The sequence below is a fragment of the Ranitomeya variabilis genome, chromosome 2, assembly GCF_051348905.1.
Source record: "Ranitomeya variabilis isolate aRanVar5 chromosome 2, aRanVar5.hap1, whole genome shotgun sequence".
Taxonomy (NCBI): Eukaryota; Metazoa; Chordata; class Amphibia; order Anura; family Dendrobatidae; genus Ranitomeya; species Ranitomeya variabilis.
The window spans coordinates 485,996,917-486,019,058 of record NC_135233.1 but is presented as its reverse complement, the minus strand read 5'-3'; the positions used below and the strand labels follow the sequence as shown (position 1 = coordinate 486,019,058).

At 45.2% G+C, this 22,142-nt stretch overlaps 1 protein-coding gene across 2 annotated transcripts in view; it reads left to right on the top strand.

Moving 5' to 3' along the window:
• Positions 1-22,142, top strand: part of ANO9 (anoctamin 9) — a 112,166-nt gene that overhangs the window by 34,112 nt on the left and 55,912 nt on the right. For both annotated transcript variants that reach the window (XM_077287862.1, XM_077287861.1), the window contains exons 3-5: positions 1,613-1,726; positions 16,804-16,940; positions 18,668-18,717. In XM_077287862.1, coding sequence (XP_077143977.1) covers positions 1,613-1,726; positions 16,804-16,940; positions 18,668-18,717 — 301 coding nt within the window. The remainder of the gene's footprint in view (positions 1-1,612; positions 1,727-16,803; positions 16,941-18,667; positions 18,718-22,142) is intronic.

Below are 22,142 nucleotides of genomic sequence, written 5' to 3'. Positions count from 1 at the left end.
TCCGAAATACTGTGTAAGCAGAAGAGACAATGATATTATCACCTCCAAAATTATTAGCAGTAATTTTGGAGACAGACTAGCCTATTTTCTTTTTTCAGGAGTCTCTTGGACATTCCAGCAGAGTAGACATGTTTTAAAATACACGAAAGTATCTGAGAACCAGTATATCAAGAACATATAACCTATGTGCAACCTAAAATCTAGTGGTAGCTAAAATTTCAAAACCATTCAATGAAAGCATGAAAAGAAATGATTTGGCACAATCAAAGCTCCTCAATTAAGACTTACATCACACACCATAGGACTATACGTGCATCGTGGTGCTCAACTTAAAAAAGTAATACTGTAGATGTAGTTTCCAAAGAAGAAAAAGTGGCTCTCACCATCCAGTAAAAAAAAGTGTCCTCTAGAGCCTCTCACCTAGCCAAAGAGGGCCAACAGCCCGAAACACCGTGTCTGCGAATTGAGATACTGATTTGGCTTTTATCCTAAGTCATCTTGCACGACTCGTTAAAGGGTTGATTGTGACTTGTAGGATCGCTACTTCCAACAGGTGGCGCTATAGAGTTAAGTCCTCTTTTTCTCAGAAGAGGCAATTTGCATATGTCCTTTATTTAGATACTCAAAAATATGGTCCCTGGAGGATGTGGGTTGTATCGTCCACAGCGATACCCGCATCTTTTTTAAATGGATGGTGAGTGCCACCTTTCTGCAAAGAAATTTCAGAATTGTTCCCATTAGCAAGTTTGGGATCATCCATAGAGATCAGTCATGTAGACACCAATAGGTGGTATTTATTAAGACTGCTGATTCCTATGGTATTGTTCATATCAAGTTAGGTAGAGTAACATGTGCCTAACTTCTTTGTACACACAGGTTTGCTAATAAATTTGGCCCCTCTCTGACTGTCTACACACCAGAAAGTCAAGTCTATGCCAGCCTACGAGCTAGTGTATACTTATACTATAATTTATGACAATTTAAGACAATTTAAGGCATAAAATATAGCAATTGCCTCTAAGCCCTGGATATATTTTGATGAGGGTGGTATAAAATTGGGAAAAAATATTTAAAAAATAAGGCGTTCATGATGCACCATAATTTGTGAATTTTTTTTCATGCCAGTTTTCTGGCATAAAGTTTAGAAAATTCCCTTTAAATGGTAGAAGCTCTAAGCTGGATCTAATGTCTCTATAGGCAGTGTCACCATTTCCATTGTACTGGACCCTCCTAGTTGTCTGCTATAACAGAACTATTGGCCTAGAAAGGATCCGGAGGGGCACCAATATGTAGTCATTACTGCTGCCAACAGTAAAGTGACCCCCCATGTTAAGTGACCATGCTTATGAACGTTTCATGATCCCAGGTGCTCTATGGAGCACAAAAGTAATTTGTCAACTGCTAGTTAGACAAGCCCGATCCTGTTTACTGTGTTATCTGCGTGACAAAGTTACTGACTCCATTATAGAAGGATTTTGTTGATTTCAGGGATTCTATAGAAAAATGTGAAACCAAAATATTTGACGTAAATGCATGTACGAGGCACGCCTCTGTCAGATCCGGAGTGTATGATGTAGGAGGCAGATGTTAATCAGGTTCTCATTTTTGCTAGGAACTGAAATGGGACTTTGTGCTGGTGTGTGAAACCACATCTCTTGACAGCGAGGCTGAGGAGAAGAGGCGGCAGTACATGTCTGTACTAGAACAGAAGCGCTTCAAGATAAAGGTTAGCATTTCTCAAGAACGTATAATCGCAGCTACAAAACAAACTGATCTGTCGACACCAAGCCGGCTACTGGTGGAACACACTGGGGGAAATTCACCAAAACTGTTATGACAATTTTACTGTAACGGGGTCTACCAAGCTGGGGTACCTCTTTCAGTACCACCCCGTGTTTCAGGAGGTCCACTTTGCTTTGGCTGGAGTCTGAATGAAGGACGCTGGCTGGAATTCCTTGATTACATGAGAGCATATAAAAGCTGACTGCTTCTCCATGTATTTCCAGTCTCACAACACTTTATTCACAGGACACAAAATATATTACACAGATACAGAGAGCAGTCCAATGGAAAAGCAGCAGGCCAGACATACATTACAATAGCCACAGGGGGCCGGAGCCTGTTGATATTTACTGTGGGAATTACAAAGGTGGGGGGAGGACAGAAGGGGGATATCTTGTCCCCTCTGCCCAGGGGTGCAGCCTGTGGGCTGATGCATCTCACATGGAACCTATTATTCATACATATAACTGCACAACATATTCTGGGTACTGAGTGGTTCCATAACACGTAACACAGCTCCCCTTTTCAGCGATGCGATCGGCACACACAGTCTGATCCTTAACGGATCGGTTTGGGGATGACCGAAGTTTATGGGGTTGGTACAAGTTCCGTTTGTCGACTTAGTCCATTGGCGTTACCGTTTTGTTTGCCGGGTCTGTAGTGGATGGTGAAGTCCAGAGGTTGTAGGGCTAAACTCCACCGCAGTAATCTGGCGTTGTCTCCAGAGACCCGATTAAGCCAGATTAGGGGATTATGGTCCATTAGGAGGGAAAACTGTCGTCCATACAAATATGGTTGCAACTTTTTGAGTGCCCATACTACCGCCAGGCACTCCTTCTTGATGGCCGCATAGCTTACTTCACGGGGCAGTAGTTTCCGACTCAGGTAAGCTACCGGGTGTTCTTGGCCGTCCGGCCCGACTTGGCTCAGTACTGCCCCCAATCCAAACATAGAAGCGTCTGTGTGAACAAGGAAACGTTTAGTTGGATCGGGTGCGGCCAGTACAGAGGTATTGGTGAGGGCGTCCTTTAGCTGGCAGAAGGCTTCCTCACACTCTGAGGTCCAGGTTACCTTGCGGGGTTGGTTCTTACGGGTCAGATCAGTGAGGGGCTTGGCTACGCTGCTGTAATTGGGAACGAATTTCCTGTAATACCCTGCTGTCCCTAGAAACGCCATGACCTGGATTTTAGTGCGTGGGGTGGGCCATTTGGCTATGGCCTCAATCTTGGCTGGTTCTGGTCACTGTTTCCCACTTCTCACCCAATGCCCTAAATACTGAACCTCTGCTTTGCCCACGTGACACTTGTTTGGGTTCAAGGTGATTCCGGCCTTGTGGATCCTGTCCAATACTGTCTCTATGTGATTTAGATGCTCTTCCCATGTCGCGCTGTAGATGGCGATGTTGTCCAGGTAGGCACAAGCATAGTCCTGGAGACCATCCAGAAGCCGGTCAGCCAGCCTCTGGAAGGTCGCCGGGGCATTCTTCATCCAGAATGGCATAACTCGAAACTGGAATAGGCCGAACGGGGTGACAAATGCCGACTTGGGAATAGCATCAGGACTAAGGGGAATCTGCCAGTAGCCTTTGCATAGATCGATGGTGGTCAAATACTTTGTCCCTGCCAGCCGGTCTAACAACTCATCCACACGCGGCATGGGATACGCATCCGTCACTGTTTTCTCATTGAGCTTACGATAGTCTACACAAAACCATGTAGTCCCATCCTTCTTGGGCACTAACACTACGGGGGATGCCCAGGGACTATCTCACTCTTCAATGACCCCTAAACGCAACATCTCTTGTATCTCTTGTCACATCCCTTCTTGTACAGACTCAGAGACGCGGAAGGGGGGTTGTCTCAGGGGGGTCTGATCCTGGGTCTCAACCTTGTGTTGTGCCAGGCGAGTGTACCCTGGTCTCCCCGAAAACATCCTCTGTCGCTGCCTCAACAACTCCTCCGCCTGCTGTCTCTCCTGGGGGCCTAGGTCTTCACCCAAGTGTACCTGGTCCCATGTTTCAGACTGAGTCCTCTCCCCTAAGACACCAGGCAAGGGGAGTCCGGCTACATCTTCTGCTTCAGGTGCACAGATGGTCACTACCTCTTCAGGGCGCTCCCGGTAGGGCTTCAGCATATTCACGTGGAACATGTGGATAACCCTGGGGTCGTCACAATCGGTGACATTATAGGTGGTGTCGGCTATTTTCCCCACTACCTGGTAGGGCCCCTGCCATGCAGCTTGGAACTTGTTCTGCCTAGTGGGCTCTAACACCAGGACCTTCTGCCCTATTTCCAAGGTGCGCTCTCTGGCCCTCCGATCGTACAATACGCACTGGCGCCCCTGGGCCACCTGCATGTTCCCACGTACAGCCTGGGTCAGGTGGTCCCGGAATTCCAGCATATAGGGTACAATAGGTACCCCTTCTATGATGCCCTCCCCTTCCCAGTGTTCTAGCACTAAGTCTAGGGGTCCCCTTACCCGTCTCCCATATACCAGTTCGAACAGGGAGAACCCCGTGGATTCTTGGGGCACCTCCCGATAGGCAAACAGGAGGTGAGGCAAGAATTTCTCCCAGTCCCTGTAGGTCCTGGTAAAAGTCCCAATGAGTTGTTTTAACGTCCCGTTAAAGCGTTCACACAACCCATTGGTTTGCGGGTGGTACGGGGCGCTTCTAATGGACTTTACACCGCACAGCTTCCACAGTTGGTTGGTCACCTCTGCTGTAAACTGGGTACCCTGGTCCGAGATAATCTCCCGGGGAAATCCAACCAGTGAGAAAACCTGGAGCAGGGCAGCCGCCACCGTCTCTGCCAGTATGTTAGGTAACGCAACCGCCTCTGGATTGGATACCGTGTGGCATAATCTACCACTGTCAATATATACCTTTTCCCTGACGGACTGGGTTTAGCTAATGGCCCTATCAGATCGACCGCTACTTGGCTAAATGGTTCCTCCACAATGGGGAGGGGGCGTAATTTGGCCTTGCATCGATCTCCCCTCTTGCCAATGCGCTGGCAACTGTCACAGGTCTGGCAGTACTGACGAACATCATAGGTTACCCCCGGCCAAAAGAAGTTTTGTGTCAGATGATGCCTGGTGCGACGAACTCCAAAGTGCCCGGCCAAGGGTATGTCATGAGAGATTCGCAGTAACTCCTGCCTATACTTCTTGGGAACTACCAGCTGTCGTTTTATAGTGGGGCTCATCCCTGTGTGGTGCTGCTCTGTGATGCGGTAGAGGAGTCTGTTGTGAATTAGACTTTTTGGCTCCCTCTTGTGGTCACTAGTGGTATGACTCTGGGATTGTCTTTTTTCTGTTTGGCACTCACCTGGGTCGTTAGTCCAGGGGTGTCGCTATATTAACTTCCTGGATCCTTAGTCCAGTGCCTGGCATCGTTGTAATCAGATCCTTCTGTTGCTCCTGTCTGCTGGTCCTGGCTCTTGCAAAATTAAGCTAAGTCTTGCTTCTTTGTTTTTTGAGTTACTTGCTTTGCTACTATTTTTGTCCAGCTTGTACTAAATGTGATTTCTGACCTTGCTGGAAGCTCTAGGGGGCTGGTGTTCTCCCCCCGGCCGTTAGACGGTTCGGGGGTTCTTGAATATCCTGTTGTGAATTTACCTTTTGGCTCCCTCTAGTGGCTACTAGTGATTTTACTCTGGGTATGTCTATCATCCCTTGTATGCTCACCTGGGTCGTTAGGTCAGGGGTGTTGCTATATAAGCTCCCTGGACCTTCAGTTCAATGCCTGGCAACGTTGATATCAGAGCTAATCTGTAGTGCTCTTGTCTACTGATCCTGGTTCCTGCGTGATTAAGCTAAGTCCGCTTTCTTGCTTTTTGCTATTTGTTTTTGTTTGCATTTTTGTCCAGCTTGTTCATTATCTGTATCCTTTCCTTGCTGGAAGCTCTAGGGAGGCTGGAGTTCTCCCCCCGGCCGTTAGACGGTTCGGGGGTTCTTGAATCTCCAGTGTGGAATTTTGTTAGGGTTTTTGTTGACCATATAAGTTATCTTACTACATTCTGCTATTAGTAAGCGGGCCTCTCTTTGCTAAACCTAGTTCATCTCTGTGTTTGTCATTTCCTCTTACCTCACCGTTATTATTTGTGGGGGGCTTGTATCCTACTTTTGGGGTCTATTCTCTGGAGGCAAGAGAGGTCTTTGTTTTCCTCTTCTAGGGGTAGTTAGTCCTCCGGCTGGCGCGAGACATCTAGCGACCAACGTAGGCATGTTCCCCGGCTACTTCTAGTGTTGGCGTTAGGAGTAGATATATGGTCAACCCAGTAACCACTGCCCTATGAGCTGGATTTTTGTACTTCGCAGACTTGCTGATATCTCTGAGACCCTCACCATTGGGGTCATAACAGTTTGCCAGGCCCGTATTAAATGTTAAATGCATTGCAGAAGCGGGATTATAAGAAAGAAAGTTCTGAGGTTTTTTTTCTCTCTCTCATTTTTTTTTTTCTTTTCCCCTTTAACTCTGAGTGGCTTGTGTTTGCTGCAGACATGAATGTCCAGACCTTGATTACAAGTGTGGACCAGCTTGCTGCTCGTGTGCAGGGCATACAAGATTATGTTATCAGAAGTCCTATGTCAGAACCTAAGATACCGATTCCTGAACCGTTTTCCGGAGACCGATTTAAATTTAGAAATTTCAGGAATAATTGTAAATTGTTTTTGTCCCTGAGACCCTGTTCATCTGGAGACTCCGCTCAGCAAGTAAAAATTGTTATTTCTTTTTTACGGGGCGACCCTCAGGATTGGGCCTTCTCGCTGGCGCCAGGAGATCCGGCATTGGCTGACATTGATGCGTTTTTTCTGGCGCTCGGTTTGCTTTATGAGGAACCCAATCTTGAGATTCAGGCAGAAAAAGCCTTGCTGGCGATGTCTCAGGGCCAGGACGAGGCCGAAGTGTATTGCCAAAAATTTCGGAAATGGTCCGTGCTGACCCAGTGGAACGAGTGTGCATTGGCTGCAAATTTTAGAAATGGCCTTTCTGAAGCCATTAAGAATGTGATGGTGGGTTTTCCCATTCCCACAGGTCTGAATGATTCTATGGCCCTGGCTATTCAAATCGACCGGCGGTTGCGGGAGCGCAAAACCGCAAATCCTCTCATGGTGTTGTCTGAACAGGCACCTGATTTAATGCAATGTGATAGAATCCTGACTAGAAATGAGCGGAAAATTCATAGACGCCAGAATGGCTTGTGTTACTACTGTGGTGATTCTACACATGTTATCTCAGCATGCTCTAAACGTCTTACTAAGGTTGTTAGTCCGGTCGCCATTGGTAATTTGCAACCTAAATTTATTCTATCTGTAACTTTGATTTGCTCACTGTCATCGTATCCTGTCATGGCGTTTGTGGACTCAGGTGCTGCCCTGAGCCTTATGGATCTGTCATTTGCCAAGCGCTGCGGATTTGTGCTTGAGCCATTGGAAAATTCTATCCCTCTTAGGGGTATTGACTCTACGCCATTGGCAAAAAATAAACCGCAATTTTGGACACAGGTTACCATGTGCATGACTCCCGAACATCGGGAGGTAATACGTTTTCTTGTTCTACATAAAATGCATGATTTGGTTGTTTTGGGTTTGCCATGGTTACAGACCCATAATCCAGTCTTGGACTGGAAGGCTATGTCAGTGTCAAGCTGGGGCTGCCATGGAATTCACGGAGATTCCCTGCCCTTGTCTATTGCATCTTCTACGCCTTCGGAAGTTCCGGCGTATTTGTCTGATTATCAGGATGTCTTCAGCGAGTCTAAGTCCAGTGCACTGCCTCCTCATAGGGAATGTGACTGTGCAATAGATTTGATTCCTGGCAGTAAGTTTCCTAAGGGGAGACTGTTTAATCTGTCGGTACCTGAACATACCGCGATGCGTTCATATATCAAGGAGTCTCTTGAGAAGGGGCATATCCGTCCTTCTTCTTCCCCTCTTGGTGCGGGATTCTTTTTTGTGGCCAAAAAGGACGGATCTTTGAGGCCTTGTATTGACTATCGGCTTTTAAATAAGATCACTGTCAAATTTCAGTATCCTTTGCCGCTGTTGTCAGATTTGTTTGCCCGGATTAAAGGTGCCAAGTGGTTCACCAAGATAGACCTTCGTGGTGCGTACAACCTTGTGCGCATTAGGCAGGGCGATGAATGGAAAACCGCATTCAATACGCCCGAAGGTCATTTTGAGTACTTGGTGATGCCATTTGGGCTCTCTAATGCACCTTCAGTTTTTCAGTCCTTCATGCATGACATTTTCCGGAAGTATCTGGATAAATTTTTGATTGTTTATCTGGATGATATTCTGTTTTTTTCTGATGATTGGGACTCGCATGTGGAGCAGGTCAGGATGGTTTTTGAGATTCTGCGTGAAAATTCTTTGTTTGTAAAAGGCTCAAAGTGTCTCTTTGGTGTACAGAAGGTTCCCTTTTTGGGGTTCATTTTTTCCCCTTCTGCTGTGGAGATGGATCCAGTCAAGGTCCGAGCTATTCATGATTGGACTCAACCCTCGTCAGTTAAGAGTCTTCAGAAGTTCTTGGGTTTTGCTAACTTCTACCGTCGTTTTATCGCAAATTTCTCTAGCGTTGTTAAACCGCTGACGGATATGACCAAGAAAGGCTCTGATGTAGCTAACTGGGCTCCTGCTGCCGTGGAGGCTTTCCAGGAGTTGAAACGCCGGTTTACTTCGGCGCCTGTTTTGTGCCAGCCTGACGTCTCACTTCCCTTTCAGGTTGAGGTGGATGCTTCGGAGATTGGGGCAGGGGCCGTTTTGTCGCAGAGAGGCCCTGATTGCTCTACTATGAGACCTTGTGCCTTTTTCTCTAGGAAGTTTTCGCCGGCAGAGCAAAATTATGATGTGGGCAATCGGGAGTTGTTGGCCATGAAGTGGGCATTTGAGGAGTGGCGTCATTGGCTCGAGGGTGCTAAGCATCGTGTGGTGGTCTTGACTGATCACAAAAATTTGATGTATCTCGAGTCTGCTAAACGCCTGAATCCTAGACAGGCCCGCTGGTCATTGTTTTTCTCCCGTTTTGACTTTGTGGTCTCGTATTTACCAGGTTCTAAGAATGTGAAGGCCGATGCTCTGTCTAGGAGCTTTGTGCCTGATGCTCCTGGAGTCGCTGAACCTGAGGGTATTCTTAAGGAAGGAGTTATCTTGTCAGCTATTTCTCCTGATCTGCGGCGTGTGTTGCAGAGATTTCAGGCTGGTAGGCCTGACTCTTGTCCATCTGACAGATTGTTTGTGCCTGCTAAATGGACCAGCAGAGTCATTTCCGAGGTTCATTCCTCAGTGTTGGCAGGGCACCCGGGAATTTTTGGCACCAGAGATCTGGTGGCCAGGTCCTTTTGGTGGCCTTCCTTGTCAAGGGATGTGCGGTCATTTGTTCAGTCCTGTGGTACTTGTGCTCGAGCTAAGCCTTGCTGTTCTCGTGCCAGCGGGTTGCTCTTGCCCTTGCCTGTCCCGAAGAGACCTTGGACACACATCTCTATGGATTTCATTTCTGATCTTCCGGTGTCTAAGGGCATGTCTGTCATCTGGGTGATATGTGATTGTTTCTCCAAGATGGTCCATCTGGTTCCTTTGCCTAAGCTGCCTTCCTCTTCTGATCTGGTTCCTGTGTTCTTCCAGAACGTGGTTCGTTTGCACGGCATTCCTGAGAATATTGTGTCGGACAGAGGATCCCAGTTTGTTTCCAGGTTCTGGCGATCCTTTTGTGGTAGGATGGGCATTGATTTGTCGTTTTCCTCCGCTTTTCATCCACAGACTAACGGACAAACGGAACGAACTAATCAGACTCTGGAGGCGTATTTGAGGTGTTTTGTCTCTTCTGATCAGGATGATTGGGTGACCTTCTTGCCGTTGGCTGAATTTGCCCTTAATAATCGGGCTAGTTCTGCCACCTTGGTTTCGCCATTTTTCTGCAACTCCGGTTTCCATCCTCGTTTTTCCTCGGGACATGTGGAGCCTTCTGACTGTCCTGGAGTGGATTCTGTGGTGGATAGGTTGCAGCGGATCTGGAATCATGTGGTGGACAACTTGAAATTGTCACAGGAGAAGGCTCAGCGTTTTGCCAACCGCCGCCGCGGTGTGGGTCCCCGACTTCGTGTTGGGGATTTGGTATGGCTGTCTTCTCGATTTGTTCCTATGAAGGTCTCCTCTCCCAAATTTAAGCCTCGATTCATTGGTCCTTACAGGATATTGGAGATCCTTAATCCTGTGTCCTTTCGCCTGGATCTTCCGGTGTCGTTTGCCATTCACAACGTATTTCATAGGTCCTTGTTGCGGCGGTACGTTGTGCCTGTGGTTCCTTCTGCTGAGCCTCCTGCTCCGGTGTTGGTTGAGGGCGAGTTGGAGTACGTGGTGGAGAAGATCTTAGATTCTCGTCTCTCCAGGCGGAGGCTTCAGTACCTGGTCAAGTGGAAGGGCTATGGTCAGGAGGATAATTCCTGGGTGGTCGCCTCTGATGTGCATGCGGCCGATTTAGTTCGTGCCTTTCACGCCGCTCATCCTGATCGCCCTGGTGGTCTTGGTGAGGGTTCGGTGACCCCTCACTAAGGGGGGGGTACTGTTGTGAATTTACCTTTTGGCTCCCTCTAGTGGCTACTAGTGATTTTACTCTGGGTATGTCTATCATCCCTTGTATGCTCACCTGGGTCGTTAGGTCAGGGGTGTTGCTATATAAGCTCCCTGGACCTTCAGTTCAATGCCTGGCAACGTTGATATCAGAGCTAATCTGTAGTGCTCTTGTCTACTGATCCTGGTTCCTGCGTGATTAAGCTAAGTCCACTTTCTTGCTTTTTGCTATTTGTTTTTGTTTGCATTTTTGTCCAGCTTGTTCATTATCTGTATCCTTTCCTTGCTGGAAGCTCTAGGGAGGCTGGAGTTCTCCCCCCGGCCGTTAGACGGTTCGGGGGTTCTTGAATCTCCAGTGTGGAATTTTGTTAGGGTTTTTGTTGACCATATAAGTTATCTTACTACATTCTGCTATTAGTAAGCGGGCCTCTCTTTGCTAAACCTAGTTCATCTCTGTGTTTGTCATTTCCTCTTACCTCACCGTTATTATTTGTGGGGGGCTTGTATCCTACTTTTGGGGTCTATTCTCTGGAGGCAAGAGAGGTCTTTGTTTTCCTCTTCTAGGGGTAGTTAGTCCTCCGGCTGGCGCGAGACATCTAGCGACCAACGTAGGCATGTTCCCCGGCTACTTCTAGTGTTGGCGTTAGGAGTAGATATATGGTCAACCCAGTTACCACTGCCCTATGAGCTGGATTTTTGTACTTCGCAGACTTGCTGATATCTCTGAGACCCTCGCCATTGGGGTCATAACATATCCAGCGTGGATATTTTAATAGGGTTTTTGCTGACCATATAAGTCATCTTACTATATTCTGCTATTAGCTAGTGGGCCTCTCTTTGCTAAATACCTAGCTCATTCTTATGTTTGTCTTTTCCTCTTACCTCACCGTTATTATTTGTTGGGGGCTTGTATCCAACTTTTGAGGTCTTTTCTCTGGAGGCAAGAAAGGTCTTTCTTTTCCCTTCTAGGGTAAGTTAGTTCTCCGGCTGGCGCGAGACGTCTGGAACCAACGTAGGCACGTTCCCCGGCTACTTCTATTTGTGGTGCTGGGATTGGATATATGGTCAGCCCAGTTGCCACTGCCCTATGAGCTGGTTTTTTGTGTTTGCAGACTTGGTATTTATTCCTGAGACCCTCTGCCATTGGGGTCATAACAGGAGTCCCTGCTTCCATATAAACTGTTCCCCTTCCAGTACCCCTCTCCCCTCCTGTGCCTTCCCACGATATCCCTCCAATGAAGGATCCTCAAGTAACTCCCTCTTAAATTCATCTGGGGTGGCCCAAGAAATGTGTCTGGCTATGGGAATACATGTAGGGCTGGGATGTCTTACCTGGGCCTCCTCTAAGTGTGATTCCGCCTCTGCAGCTCGAACTTGTCTATTCGGGTGGTCACAGGATATGTCTCAGCCAGAGGGGCAACCGAGAAGGCAGACAACATGGGCCCCAAGTCATTTCCCAGCAAGACGTCTGCAGGCAAATCCTCCATCAAGCGGACCTCAACAAGGCCATCCCCGACTCCCCAGTTCAGGTGAATCCTGGCAGTGGGCAGTCGATGTATGGCTCCCCCTGCTACACGGACTGCCACTGTCTGGTCCGTCTTCTCTTGGTCCCGGACGAGATGAGGCTTCACAAGGGTCAAAGTTGCTCCGGAATCTCTTAGTCCCTGCATGCATTTCCCATTAACCCACATGACCTGTCGATGCTGTTGTCGATTATCTGCCCGGGCTGCCTGCACGGGGTCTACTTCATGCAGCACTTCCTCCATTTCTTCCACCCCTTGGTTAGTTGTAGCCCCCCCAATGTTGGGTCAGCTTCGCCTTGGTAGCAGTGTACAGTGGCCCGGCTGAAGGTAGCTGTTCCTGCCTTTGGCCACTGGGTATGCTGAGTCCGGTTGGGACATTGTCTTTGCAGGTGGCCCAGCTGACGGCAGGTGTGGCATCGCTGTTGTGAATTTATCTTTTTGGCTCCCTCTAGTGGTTACTAGTGATTTGACTCTGGGAATGTCTGCCATCCCTTGTATGCTCACCTGGGTCGTTAGGTCAGGGGTGTTGCTATATAAGCTCCCTGGACCTTCAGTTCAATGCCTGGCAACGTTGTAATCAGAGCTAATCTGTTGTGCTCTTGTCTACTGATCCTGGTTCCTGCTAAATTAAGCTAAGTCTGCTTTCTTGCTTTTTGCTATTTGTTTTTGTTTACATTTTTGTCCAGCTTGCACATAATCTGTATCCTAACCTTGCTGGAAGCTCTAGGGAGGCTGGAGTTCTCCCCCCGGGCCGTTAGACGGTTCGGGGGGTCTTGAATCTCCAGTGTGGATTTTTGTTAGGGTTTTCGTTGACCATATAAGTTATCTTACTACATTCTGCTATTAGTAAGTGGGCCTCTCTGTGCTAAACCTAGTTCATCTCTGTGTTTGTCATTTCCTCTTACCTCACCGTTATTATTTGTGGGGGGCTTGTATCCTACTTTTGGGGTCTATTCTCTGGAGGCAAGAGAGGTCTTTGTTTTCCTCTTCTAGGGGTAGTTAGTCCTCCGGCTGGCGCGAGACATCTAGCGACCAACGTAGGCATGTTCCCCGGCTACTTCTAGTGTTGGCGTTAGGAGTAGATATATGGTCAACCCAGTTACCACTGCCCTATGAGCTGGATTTTTGTACGTCGCAGACTTACTTGTTTCTCTGAGACCCTCGCCATTGGGGTCATAACACATCGCGCACCAGGGGAACTGTGGTAGGCCGGGTTTCTAGCTGGTCCCCCTACAATCTTCGGTGGTTTGGGGCCCTCCAGGTCCATGGGCGGACTCTTAGTGACCATCTTTGATCCGGACAACTGAGGCCTCCTGGTGTCATTATGTTCATCGGCCAGGCGAGCGGCTTCCTCAAGAGTCATTGGCCGCCTGTCCCAAAGCCATTCCTGTGTCTCGGGGGTTAGTCCATTAAAGAATCATTCTAACAAGAAGAGCTGGAGGACGTCCTCCTTAGTGGTTGCTTGGCTCTCTTGTACCCACTGTAGCAGTGACCGCCGTAATTTACAGGCCCATTCAGCGGGGGTATCGGTTACTCATTTTATAAGTCCGCGGAACTTTTGGCGGTATGCCTCTGGTGTCAGCGCATACCGGGCCAAGATCACTTCTTTGATCCGCTCATAGTCCATACAGTCCTCATCAGGTACCGTGCGATAGGCATCCGCTGCCCGGCCTGTCAGCTTGCTGGCCAGAATCTGAACCCGTTCCTCCGGCTTCACTTGATGAAGGGCACACTGCGCAAAGTCCTGCAGAACGCCATCAATGTCTTCCTCTGCCTCCCCCCAACTGTCGGAAGGCATTATACTGGATCTTTTTGTGGCTTACTGTTGAAGGTACCTGGTCGGAGGCCAGAGCTCCCCCTGCTCGCTGACTCTCCTCTCTCCGCTCTGCCATCTCCATCTTGGCCAGCTCCACTTTGGTCCGCTCTGCCATCTCCATCTTGGTTAGCTCCATCCTGGTCCGCTCGGCCATCTTTTCCTTCAGATCAGTACGCACATCAGCCATCACCTCTCGTATGATCTCTATTGCAGGGTTTGGGCCATAGAACGCCAGTCTGTATTTCACCTCCCTCTGGAATTCAGTCTCCTCCATGTTCACGTTGGGGGGCGCTGCACTGTCGTGTTCCATGATGGCTGCTATCAAATCCGCTTTTGTTTTGTTGCTGGCGATTAACCCTCGGGCTTCCACCAGATCTTTTAATGTAGTCCTCTTTAACTTCTGGTAGTTGTTTTCCATTCATTCCTTTCCTCCTGTAGAAGGGGTATCACATCCCGCTGTCTACCACCAGTGTAACGGGGTCTACCAAGCTGGGGTACCTCTTTCAGTACCACCCCGTGTTTGAGGAGGTCCACTTTGCTTTGGCTGGAGTCTGAATGAAGGACGCTGGCTGGAATTCCTTGATTACATGAGAGCATATAAAAGCTGACTGCTTCTCCACGTATTTCTAGTCTCACAACACTTTATTCACAGGACACAAAATATATTATTAGAAAAGCAGCAGGCCAGACATACATTACAATAGCCACAGGGGGCTGGAGCCTGCCGATATTTACTGTGGGAATTACAAAGGTGGGGGGAGGACAGAAGGGGGATATCTTGTCCCCTCTGCCCAGGGGCGCAGCCTGTGGGCTGATGCATCTCACATGGAACCTATTATTCATACATATAACTGCACAACATATTCTGGGTACTGAGTGGTTCCATAACACGTAACATTTACAACTTTGTGAACTTTTTTTTTTTTAAATATATGTGAGGCTACATTGAGACCATAGACAAACAGATCTCTGCTGCGGGATAAGATTTTCTTCTCTGTATGCCGCAATGAGGTGTGTGGATAGGCAGGGCAGCCATCAGAAATTTCTGGGCCATGTATAGCCAAGATGTCTGGGCTGCTGACCCCCATATTAGACACATACAGCACATACTGCCGACACATTGGATGAATACAGAGCACACAGTACTCACACAGTAGAAACAGCACATACCACTCACATAGTAGATGGATACAGCCCACACAAACCCTGACTCATCAAGACAGGTGATCTTCATGCCGGTCTTGATGAGGGTGCAGAATGGAGTGAGAAGTTCCTCTTAATAAATCAGGTGAGAGGTCGTGTGTTCCTCCATCACAAATATTACTGCACTCCCTGCTGGAGTAAAATTTGTGGCTTAGCAAATCTTATGATGAGCGGCGATCGCCATGCTCTCATCCTGCCCCAGCTCTGCCCCCATTGTCAGAACTTGACAGAAGTGGCGATAAAACACCAAAAAGTGTAACATTTTAGCCCATTCGCAGTTGTCCCAAAATGTTGTGACTTTTCAAAGCTTTTTACGACTATTTTGGTGCAAAAGCTTTCATGAATCAGGCCCACAGTGTTAACAGCTTAGAGCAGTGCTCCCCAACTCCAGTCCTCAAGAGCCACGAACAGGGTCACGTATTCAGAATTTCCTTAGTATTGCACAGGTGATTGAATTCTTGCCTTTCCAGGTAATGCAATATTCACCTGGGCCATATTAAGGAAATCCTGAAAACATGACCTGTTGGTGGCTCTGGAGGACTGGAATTGGGGAGCACTGCCTTAGAGACATGAAGGGTACACACTGCTCACATATTGGATGCACACAGCGCACACTACTCACAGAATACCCAAAATGGATCCATTGCTTATCTGTTGACAGGGGAATTTGCAATCATTTTAATGTGTATTAAAAAAAAAATCATAAAAAATGTAGCAAGAATAAATAGCATGCTACCTATTTCTGATGATTTGATACACTTCCCGAGACATATTAGTCACATTTCACATGACTATAATTCCTGTGTGAATTAGTGGCAGTGCAAACTAAAAAATTGGAAAATTGAAGCTTTGGATTCTGGGGCACAAAATACATTTTGTCTTTACTTTTACTATTGAACATAGCCTAATACTTGCAATTGATATTAATATCAAGTTTCTAAGGGTATTGAGCTCGTGCGTCATGTTCGTCCATTACACAAGGTAAAATTACAGCATTTCGGCTCATTCACATGTCAGATTTTTCCAAGTACGAGAAAAACAGATTGAATAATCTGATCAGACTATGATCACAGTGTCGTCTAAGTGTCATCTGTTTTTCTTGCACGTGTAAAATTGTGAAAAAAAAGTTTTTCCACCTTCTCCATTCTGATAGTCTGTGAAAATTGGACCGCACTTGGCTGTTATCCGAGTACAGTCTGTTTTTTTTTTTTCACTGGCTCATTGACTTGCATTGCCAATTTTTATTCGACGCTCAAATCAAAATCAGACGTCTCTCCATGATTTTCCACATATTGCTCAATCACAGTAAGGAGAAGGCCCCATAGACTATCACAGGTACGAGTGCTATAACATGGATAGCACTTGTATATGGGAATCGGATGTGAGAGTGAATCATTTGCCCTTTTAATAACTTTTAACAACCTCAAGAGATAAAAGGTAGAGTTTACTGGATTGAGTTGTGGTTGACCTTCTGCCCATTCACCACATTATACATTGTACAATTATGCACTGACCACATTATATATCGTATACAACAAATAAAAGAGCAATAATCAGCAACTTGATAGTTTTTCAGATAAGGTACAGTACAGAGCAAAAGGTGGCTAATTTGAAGAACCTAGAATATAAGACATATTTTCAGTTGTTTCACACTTTTTTTTGTTAAGTATATAATTCCACATGTGTTAATTCATAGTTTTGATGCCTTAGTGTGAATGTACAATTTTCGTAGTCATGAAAATACAGAAAAATCTTTAAATGAGGTGTCCAAACTTTTGGTCTGTACTGTATATAGAAACTGATAATCTAGTGTTCATAAAGCATACTAATGATTGTAAGGACTAGAAAATCAATGTAAAAACTGTTTTCAATGAAGGTCTTCATATAATGGTTTCTACTATCTTGTAGAAATCTAAAGATGGAAAAAAGACTTTTTATGGGGTGCGGGCGCCTCCTGACATTTTCAGGAAATATGTCAGACTTCTCAAGAATCCAGACCAAGGCACCACAAATCTTAATGAAGAACATGTCTCCGAAACAAGCAGGTGATGGTATACAATGGATTTAGTTGTGTTTTATACCACTTTTGCACTCCTGGAATAGACTTTGTACAATATACAGTATATACTGCACTCTGAGTATTCCTAATGTTACTTTTATATGTACAAAATGTTGTTTGCAAAGCTATTGAGGCCACAAAAGTTTCCATCCTATTACCTGACCAGTAAGATTGAGTCCTCTTAAAACATAAGAATATTTGCAAATACAAAAGGTAGAGTAATTACTAAAATGTAATATGCAAATTGCCTCTTCTGAGAAAAAGAGGACTTAACTCTATAGCGCCACCTGTTGGAAGTATCGATCCTACAAGTCACAATCAACCCTTTAACGAGTCGTGCAATATGACTTAGGATAAAAGCCAAATCAGTATCTCAATTCGCAGACACGGTGTTTCGGGCTGTTGGCCCTCGTCAGTGCGAAGCATGAGAACTGATTTGGCTAGGTGAGAGGCTCTGGACTGGGGTCTAAGGAGTAACGTTTCTCCTTATGGAGAGTGACATACCAGCTGGCTTGTCAAGGTAAGGAGGCTTATTCGCCGTGCAATGCTCCTCTGGGAATTTAAATATGCAAATTGCCTCTTCTGAGAAAAAAGAGGACTCTATAGCGCCACCTGTTGGAAGTAGCGATCCTACAAGTCACAATCAACCCTTTAACAGGTCATGCAATATGAATTAGGATAAAAGCCAAATCAGTATCTCAATTCGCAGACACGGTGTTTCCTTACCTTGACAAGCCAGCTGGTATGTCACTCTCCATAAGGAGAACCGTTACCCCTTAGACCCCAGTCCAGAGCCTCTCACCTAGCCAAATCAGTTCTCATGCTTCGCACTGACGAGGGCCAACAGCCCAAAACACTGTGTCTGCGAATTGAGATACTGATTTGGCTTTTATCTTAATTCATATTGCATGACCCGTTAAAGGGTTGATTGTGACTTGTAGGATCGCTACTTCCAACAGGTGGCGCTATAGAGTTAAGTCCTCTTTTTCTCAGAAGAGGTATTTGCATATTTAATTTCCCAGAGGAGCATTGCACGGCGAATAAGCCTCCTTAGTTTGACAAGCCAGCTGGTATGTCACTCTCCATAAGGAGAAACGTTACTAAAATGTAGTCACCTTCTTGTTGACTTACAAAGATAGTGCCACTTTTTTTCTGTTGTAATCACATACTAGATTTCTTTCTACATGCATTGGATGCAGATTTCAGACACCACTGTGGAGAGTGGCACACATGATCTCGTGCCAGGCTAGCTAGTCAAAAGAGGAGACGAGGATGCCCGCAGGTTGAAGGCGATGCGCATGACTCTCCCAGGGTCCACGGAATACTGACCTTGGAACAGGGTCCTGCTATGTTATTCACTAATCTCTAGTTGTTCCCAAAACATTATATTGTCCTATTAATAGGGGATAACTTGCTAATTGCTAGGGTTGTGACCACTGGACCCCCGAACACTGAGAATAGAAAGTCTTCATCCCTGTCCTGAATTAAGTAAAGGTGCACATGTGCAATCTCCACATTCCCTATGTGTACGTCCGTTGTTCCCGTACACAACTATAGCAACGTTTTTTACAGTTTAGGACAAAATAGTCATATTACAGATTTTGTTTGTGTAGTTTTTTGTAGATCTGTAGGGATGCATTTACTGACAGCTTGTTGGTACTATTAGTTGTTTTCCTCGTGCTAATACTGATGTCCTTTTTATGTCATTTGTAGGATTCGCATTGTTCATTTTATTCTTCACAAAATACAAATTAAATCAGGAGGTAAGTGAAAATATAATCTGTGGAACAACCTGCCTTAGGAGCTGGCTTCAGCTGGAAGAGTCAATGGTTTAAAAGATGGCTTAGCTCTTTTTTTAAAAGAAAATGACAAATACTTATGGAATTCTACAAAATCCTTGTATTGAAAGTTGATCAACACGCAGGATTAAGTGGGAACAATTTGCATTTTTAGGGCCGACTGGATCAAGCATTATGGTTTGTAGTGGTTCACGTTCTCAGTTCTTGGATACACCTGGCACAGGGTTTTAAATCAACACAGCATGTAGTTTATTGTCCATCATAAACGTTACAGCTCCAAAATGAAAACAACCTTCCTTCAGTACTAATGGATAACATACACAGTCCTTTTCTTCAGGCAGACTGAAACAACATAAACGTAGCAGCCTCACCAACCTGAGTATTTCCAGTAGCGGCACACACTTGTATTAGGCCATGTGCACACGCTGCGGATTCCATTGCGGAATTTTCCGCAGCGTTTTTGATAAATCCGCAGTGAAAAACCACTGCGGTTTTTACTGCGGATTTATCGCGGTTTCTTTTGCGGTATCCTCTGCGGGTTTTCACCTGCAGATTTCTATTGGAGCAGGTGCAAACCCGCAGTGGAATCCACACAAAGAATTGACATGCTGCGGAAAATAAACCGCTGTGTTTCCACACGGTTTTTTCCGCAGCATGTGCACTGCGGATTTGGTTTCCCATAGGTTTACATTGTACTGTAAACTCATGGGAAACCGCTGCGGATCCGCAGAAAAATCCGCAGCGTGTGAACATAGCCTGAAACGCGTTCACCAAACAAACACCTCCCTTTGCAGAGCAGACTAGCCAGCAGGCTTGCCTTTCTCTGGGTTCAACACAAACCACATGCTGAGCTGACCCAGCTGGTGTTAATAGGCCTTTAAACCCCAGACTAGATCATAGGATCGACTTTTCCAAGTCAAGGTTCTTTTAGTTACTCAAAAAACAGGCCCAAAATCCAGTCACATTAAACCCTCCAAGTAACCTAGTGTTACTGGCACAGCTTACATTACTGACACATATTTAACATCTAGAACCTTACCCTCTGCTTTTCTACTGGTTATTCCCATACTCCAAGGCCTTTGTCATCCCCCATCTCTCAGTCGAAATTGATGGCCTTGTGTGGGTTTTTTTTTTCAGCTGTCCTAAATATATAACACACACCTTTTCAATTTTTGGAATAATGTCAGCAGTTACTTTATATCTATGGTTCTTAGCCAAGAGCACATTGAAGGTAGGGCTAGTGCTAAATTTCTATGGACTTTTAGGCAATTAGTGGGGGCGAGAGTTCTGTATTACCCTTATGAACACCAACATTATAGATTTGATTGATTGCAAGACACTAGTTCAGCAGTAATCTCCAGTGGCTTAAGTGATAGCTGATCCCTGGCTCCCACGGCTCAGAGTGGTGCCCGCACCGCCCCACCGCAGGGTCTATAGCTACCTAAATGCTGCAATTAATAGCGAATGCGTCATTTGGGAGAGGGAAAGGGCTACCTGTCCTTCACAATCGGCACCCGCGCGACGTCATTGCGGGCTTCCGATCGTTTCCATGGCAAACCGAGGTCACCTAATGACCTCCAGGTCAGCCAGCTTTGGCGTGCCTATTAGACCAAGCTGTAACTACTTCTCACTTTTTTATAGCATCTTTGATTTTTAATTGTTTGCTATTTTCGGTGTCCTCAACCTATTTTGGCTTCTGCCGTCCTCCTGCTATTTTTTTTTGTTTGTTTGTTTGTTATTATATATCCATTTAGTGCAGTGACATACTTTTTACTGTTTTTTGGTTTTAAAGACATTCTGTTTGTGTCTCACTGACAGGTATTGCAATGCAGTATACCAGCGATCAGAGTAATAAAAGTTTGTCTCATAGAGGGACTAAGTTAAAAAAAAAAAAAAACAATTGGAATTATTTAAAAAAAAAAAAAATCAAAAAAAGAAAAAAAAAAAGAAACAAATATTCTATCAATAAATACAAATATTTTATTTAAGAGCAAAAACAAACCAAAAAAAGTGTATATATTTGGTATTGCTGTGTGTGGAACGACCCGATCTACAAATTGTCACATTATTTAACCCCTTTAGTGAACAACGTAATAATAAAATTGTGGCAAAAACTATGCGTGTTCAGCAGTTTGATAAAAAAAAGTGGATCAAAACGAGTTTAAAAAGTCAAATGTAAATATAAATGGTTTCTCTGAAAAGATCATCCCGTAAAAAAAAGCCACTATACAGCTTTATCAGTGGAGAAATAAAAAAGCTATAGCTTTTGGAATATAGAGATGCAAAAACAATTACCTAAAATAGTTTTTATTGTGCAAAACTGCAAAAACATGAAAGAAATCTGGTATCGCTGTAATCGTACTGACCTGAAGAATAAAGCTGCCTTTTACCACATGTGTAACAGTCTAAAAAAAAACACTAAACAATTCCTTTGCCTCCATAAATCAGAATAGAAAGTGAACGAATAATGTGTGCCCGAATATGATACCAATAAAAATGTCGACTCATACAAAAAAGCAAGTACAGTATTCACATGACTCTGTTGGCAGAAATATAGAACAATTATAGCTTTCAAAATATGATGATGCAAAAAGCTTTTTTTTTGGTAAAAAAAACAAATAGCATTTCTTAGTGTGTGATAGCAGCCAAACATAAAAAATATATGAATCTGGTATCACACTGATGCAAAGAATAAAGTCGTCTAATCAAGTACATAGCACATAGAACAGCGTAAAAAATGAATAAAAACCAATTATTGACCCGCTTTTGATTTGTTCATTCTGCCGCACAAAGATCACAGTAAGGCTCGGTGCCCATTTATCTTGCTCGCTACGCTAAGTGGTTACATTGGGGTTTACATGTACAGTGGGTACGGAAAGTATTCATAACCCTTTAGATCTGGAGAGGATCTGCAAGGAAGAATGGCAGAGGATTCCGAAATCCAGGTATGAAAAACGTGTTGCTTCATTCCCAAGAAGACTCATCGCTGTACTAGTTCAAAAGGTGCTTCTACTCAATACTGAGCAAAGGGTCTGAATACTTATGACCATGTGATATTTCAGTTTTTCTTTTTTAATAAATTTACTACATTTCTGTTTGTTTTTTTTCCAGCCAAGATGTGGTGCAGAGTGTATATTAATGTGAAAAAACGAACTTTTTTGAATTTAGCAAATGGCTGCAATGAAACAAAGAGTGAGAAATTTAAAGGGGTTTGAATATTTTCCTTACCCACTGTAAATCTCTGAAATACATGATTCAGCCAGAACTTCCAGAGCAAGATTCCCTATTAAAGAGGCAGATGGAGACACTTTGGATGTCGTCTGGCATATGATCTGGTGTTGTCCCTTTTTTTAGGTAGCATTTAAGGCGTGCACAAAAGTGCGGTAGGA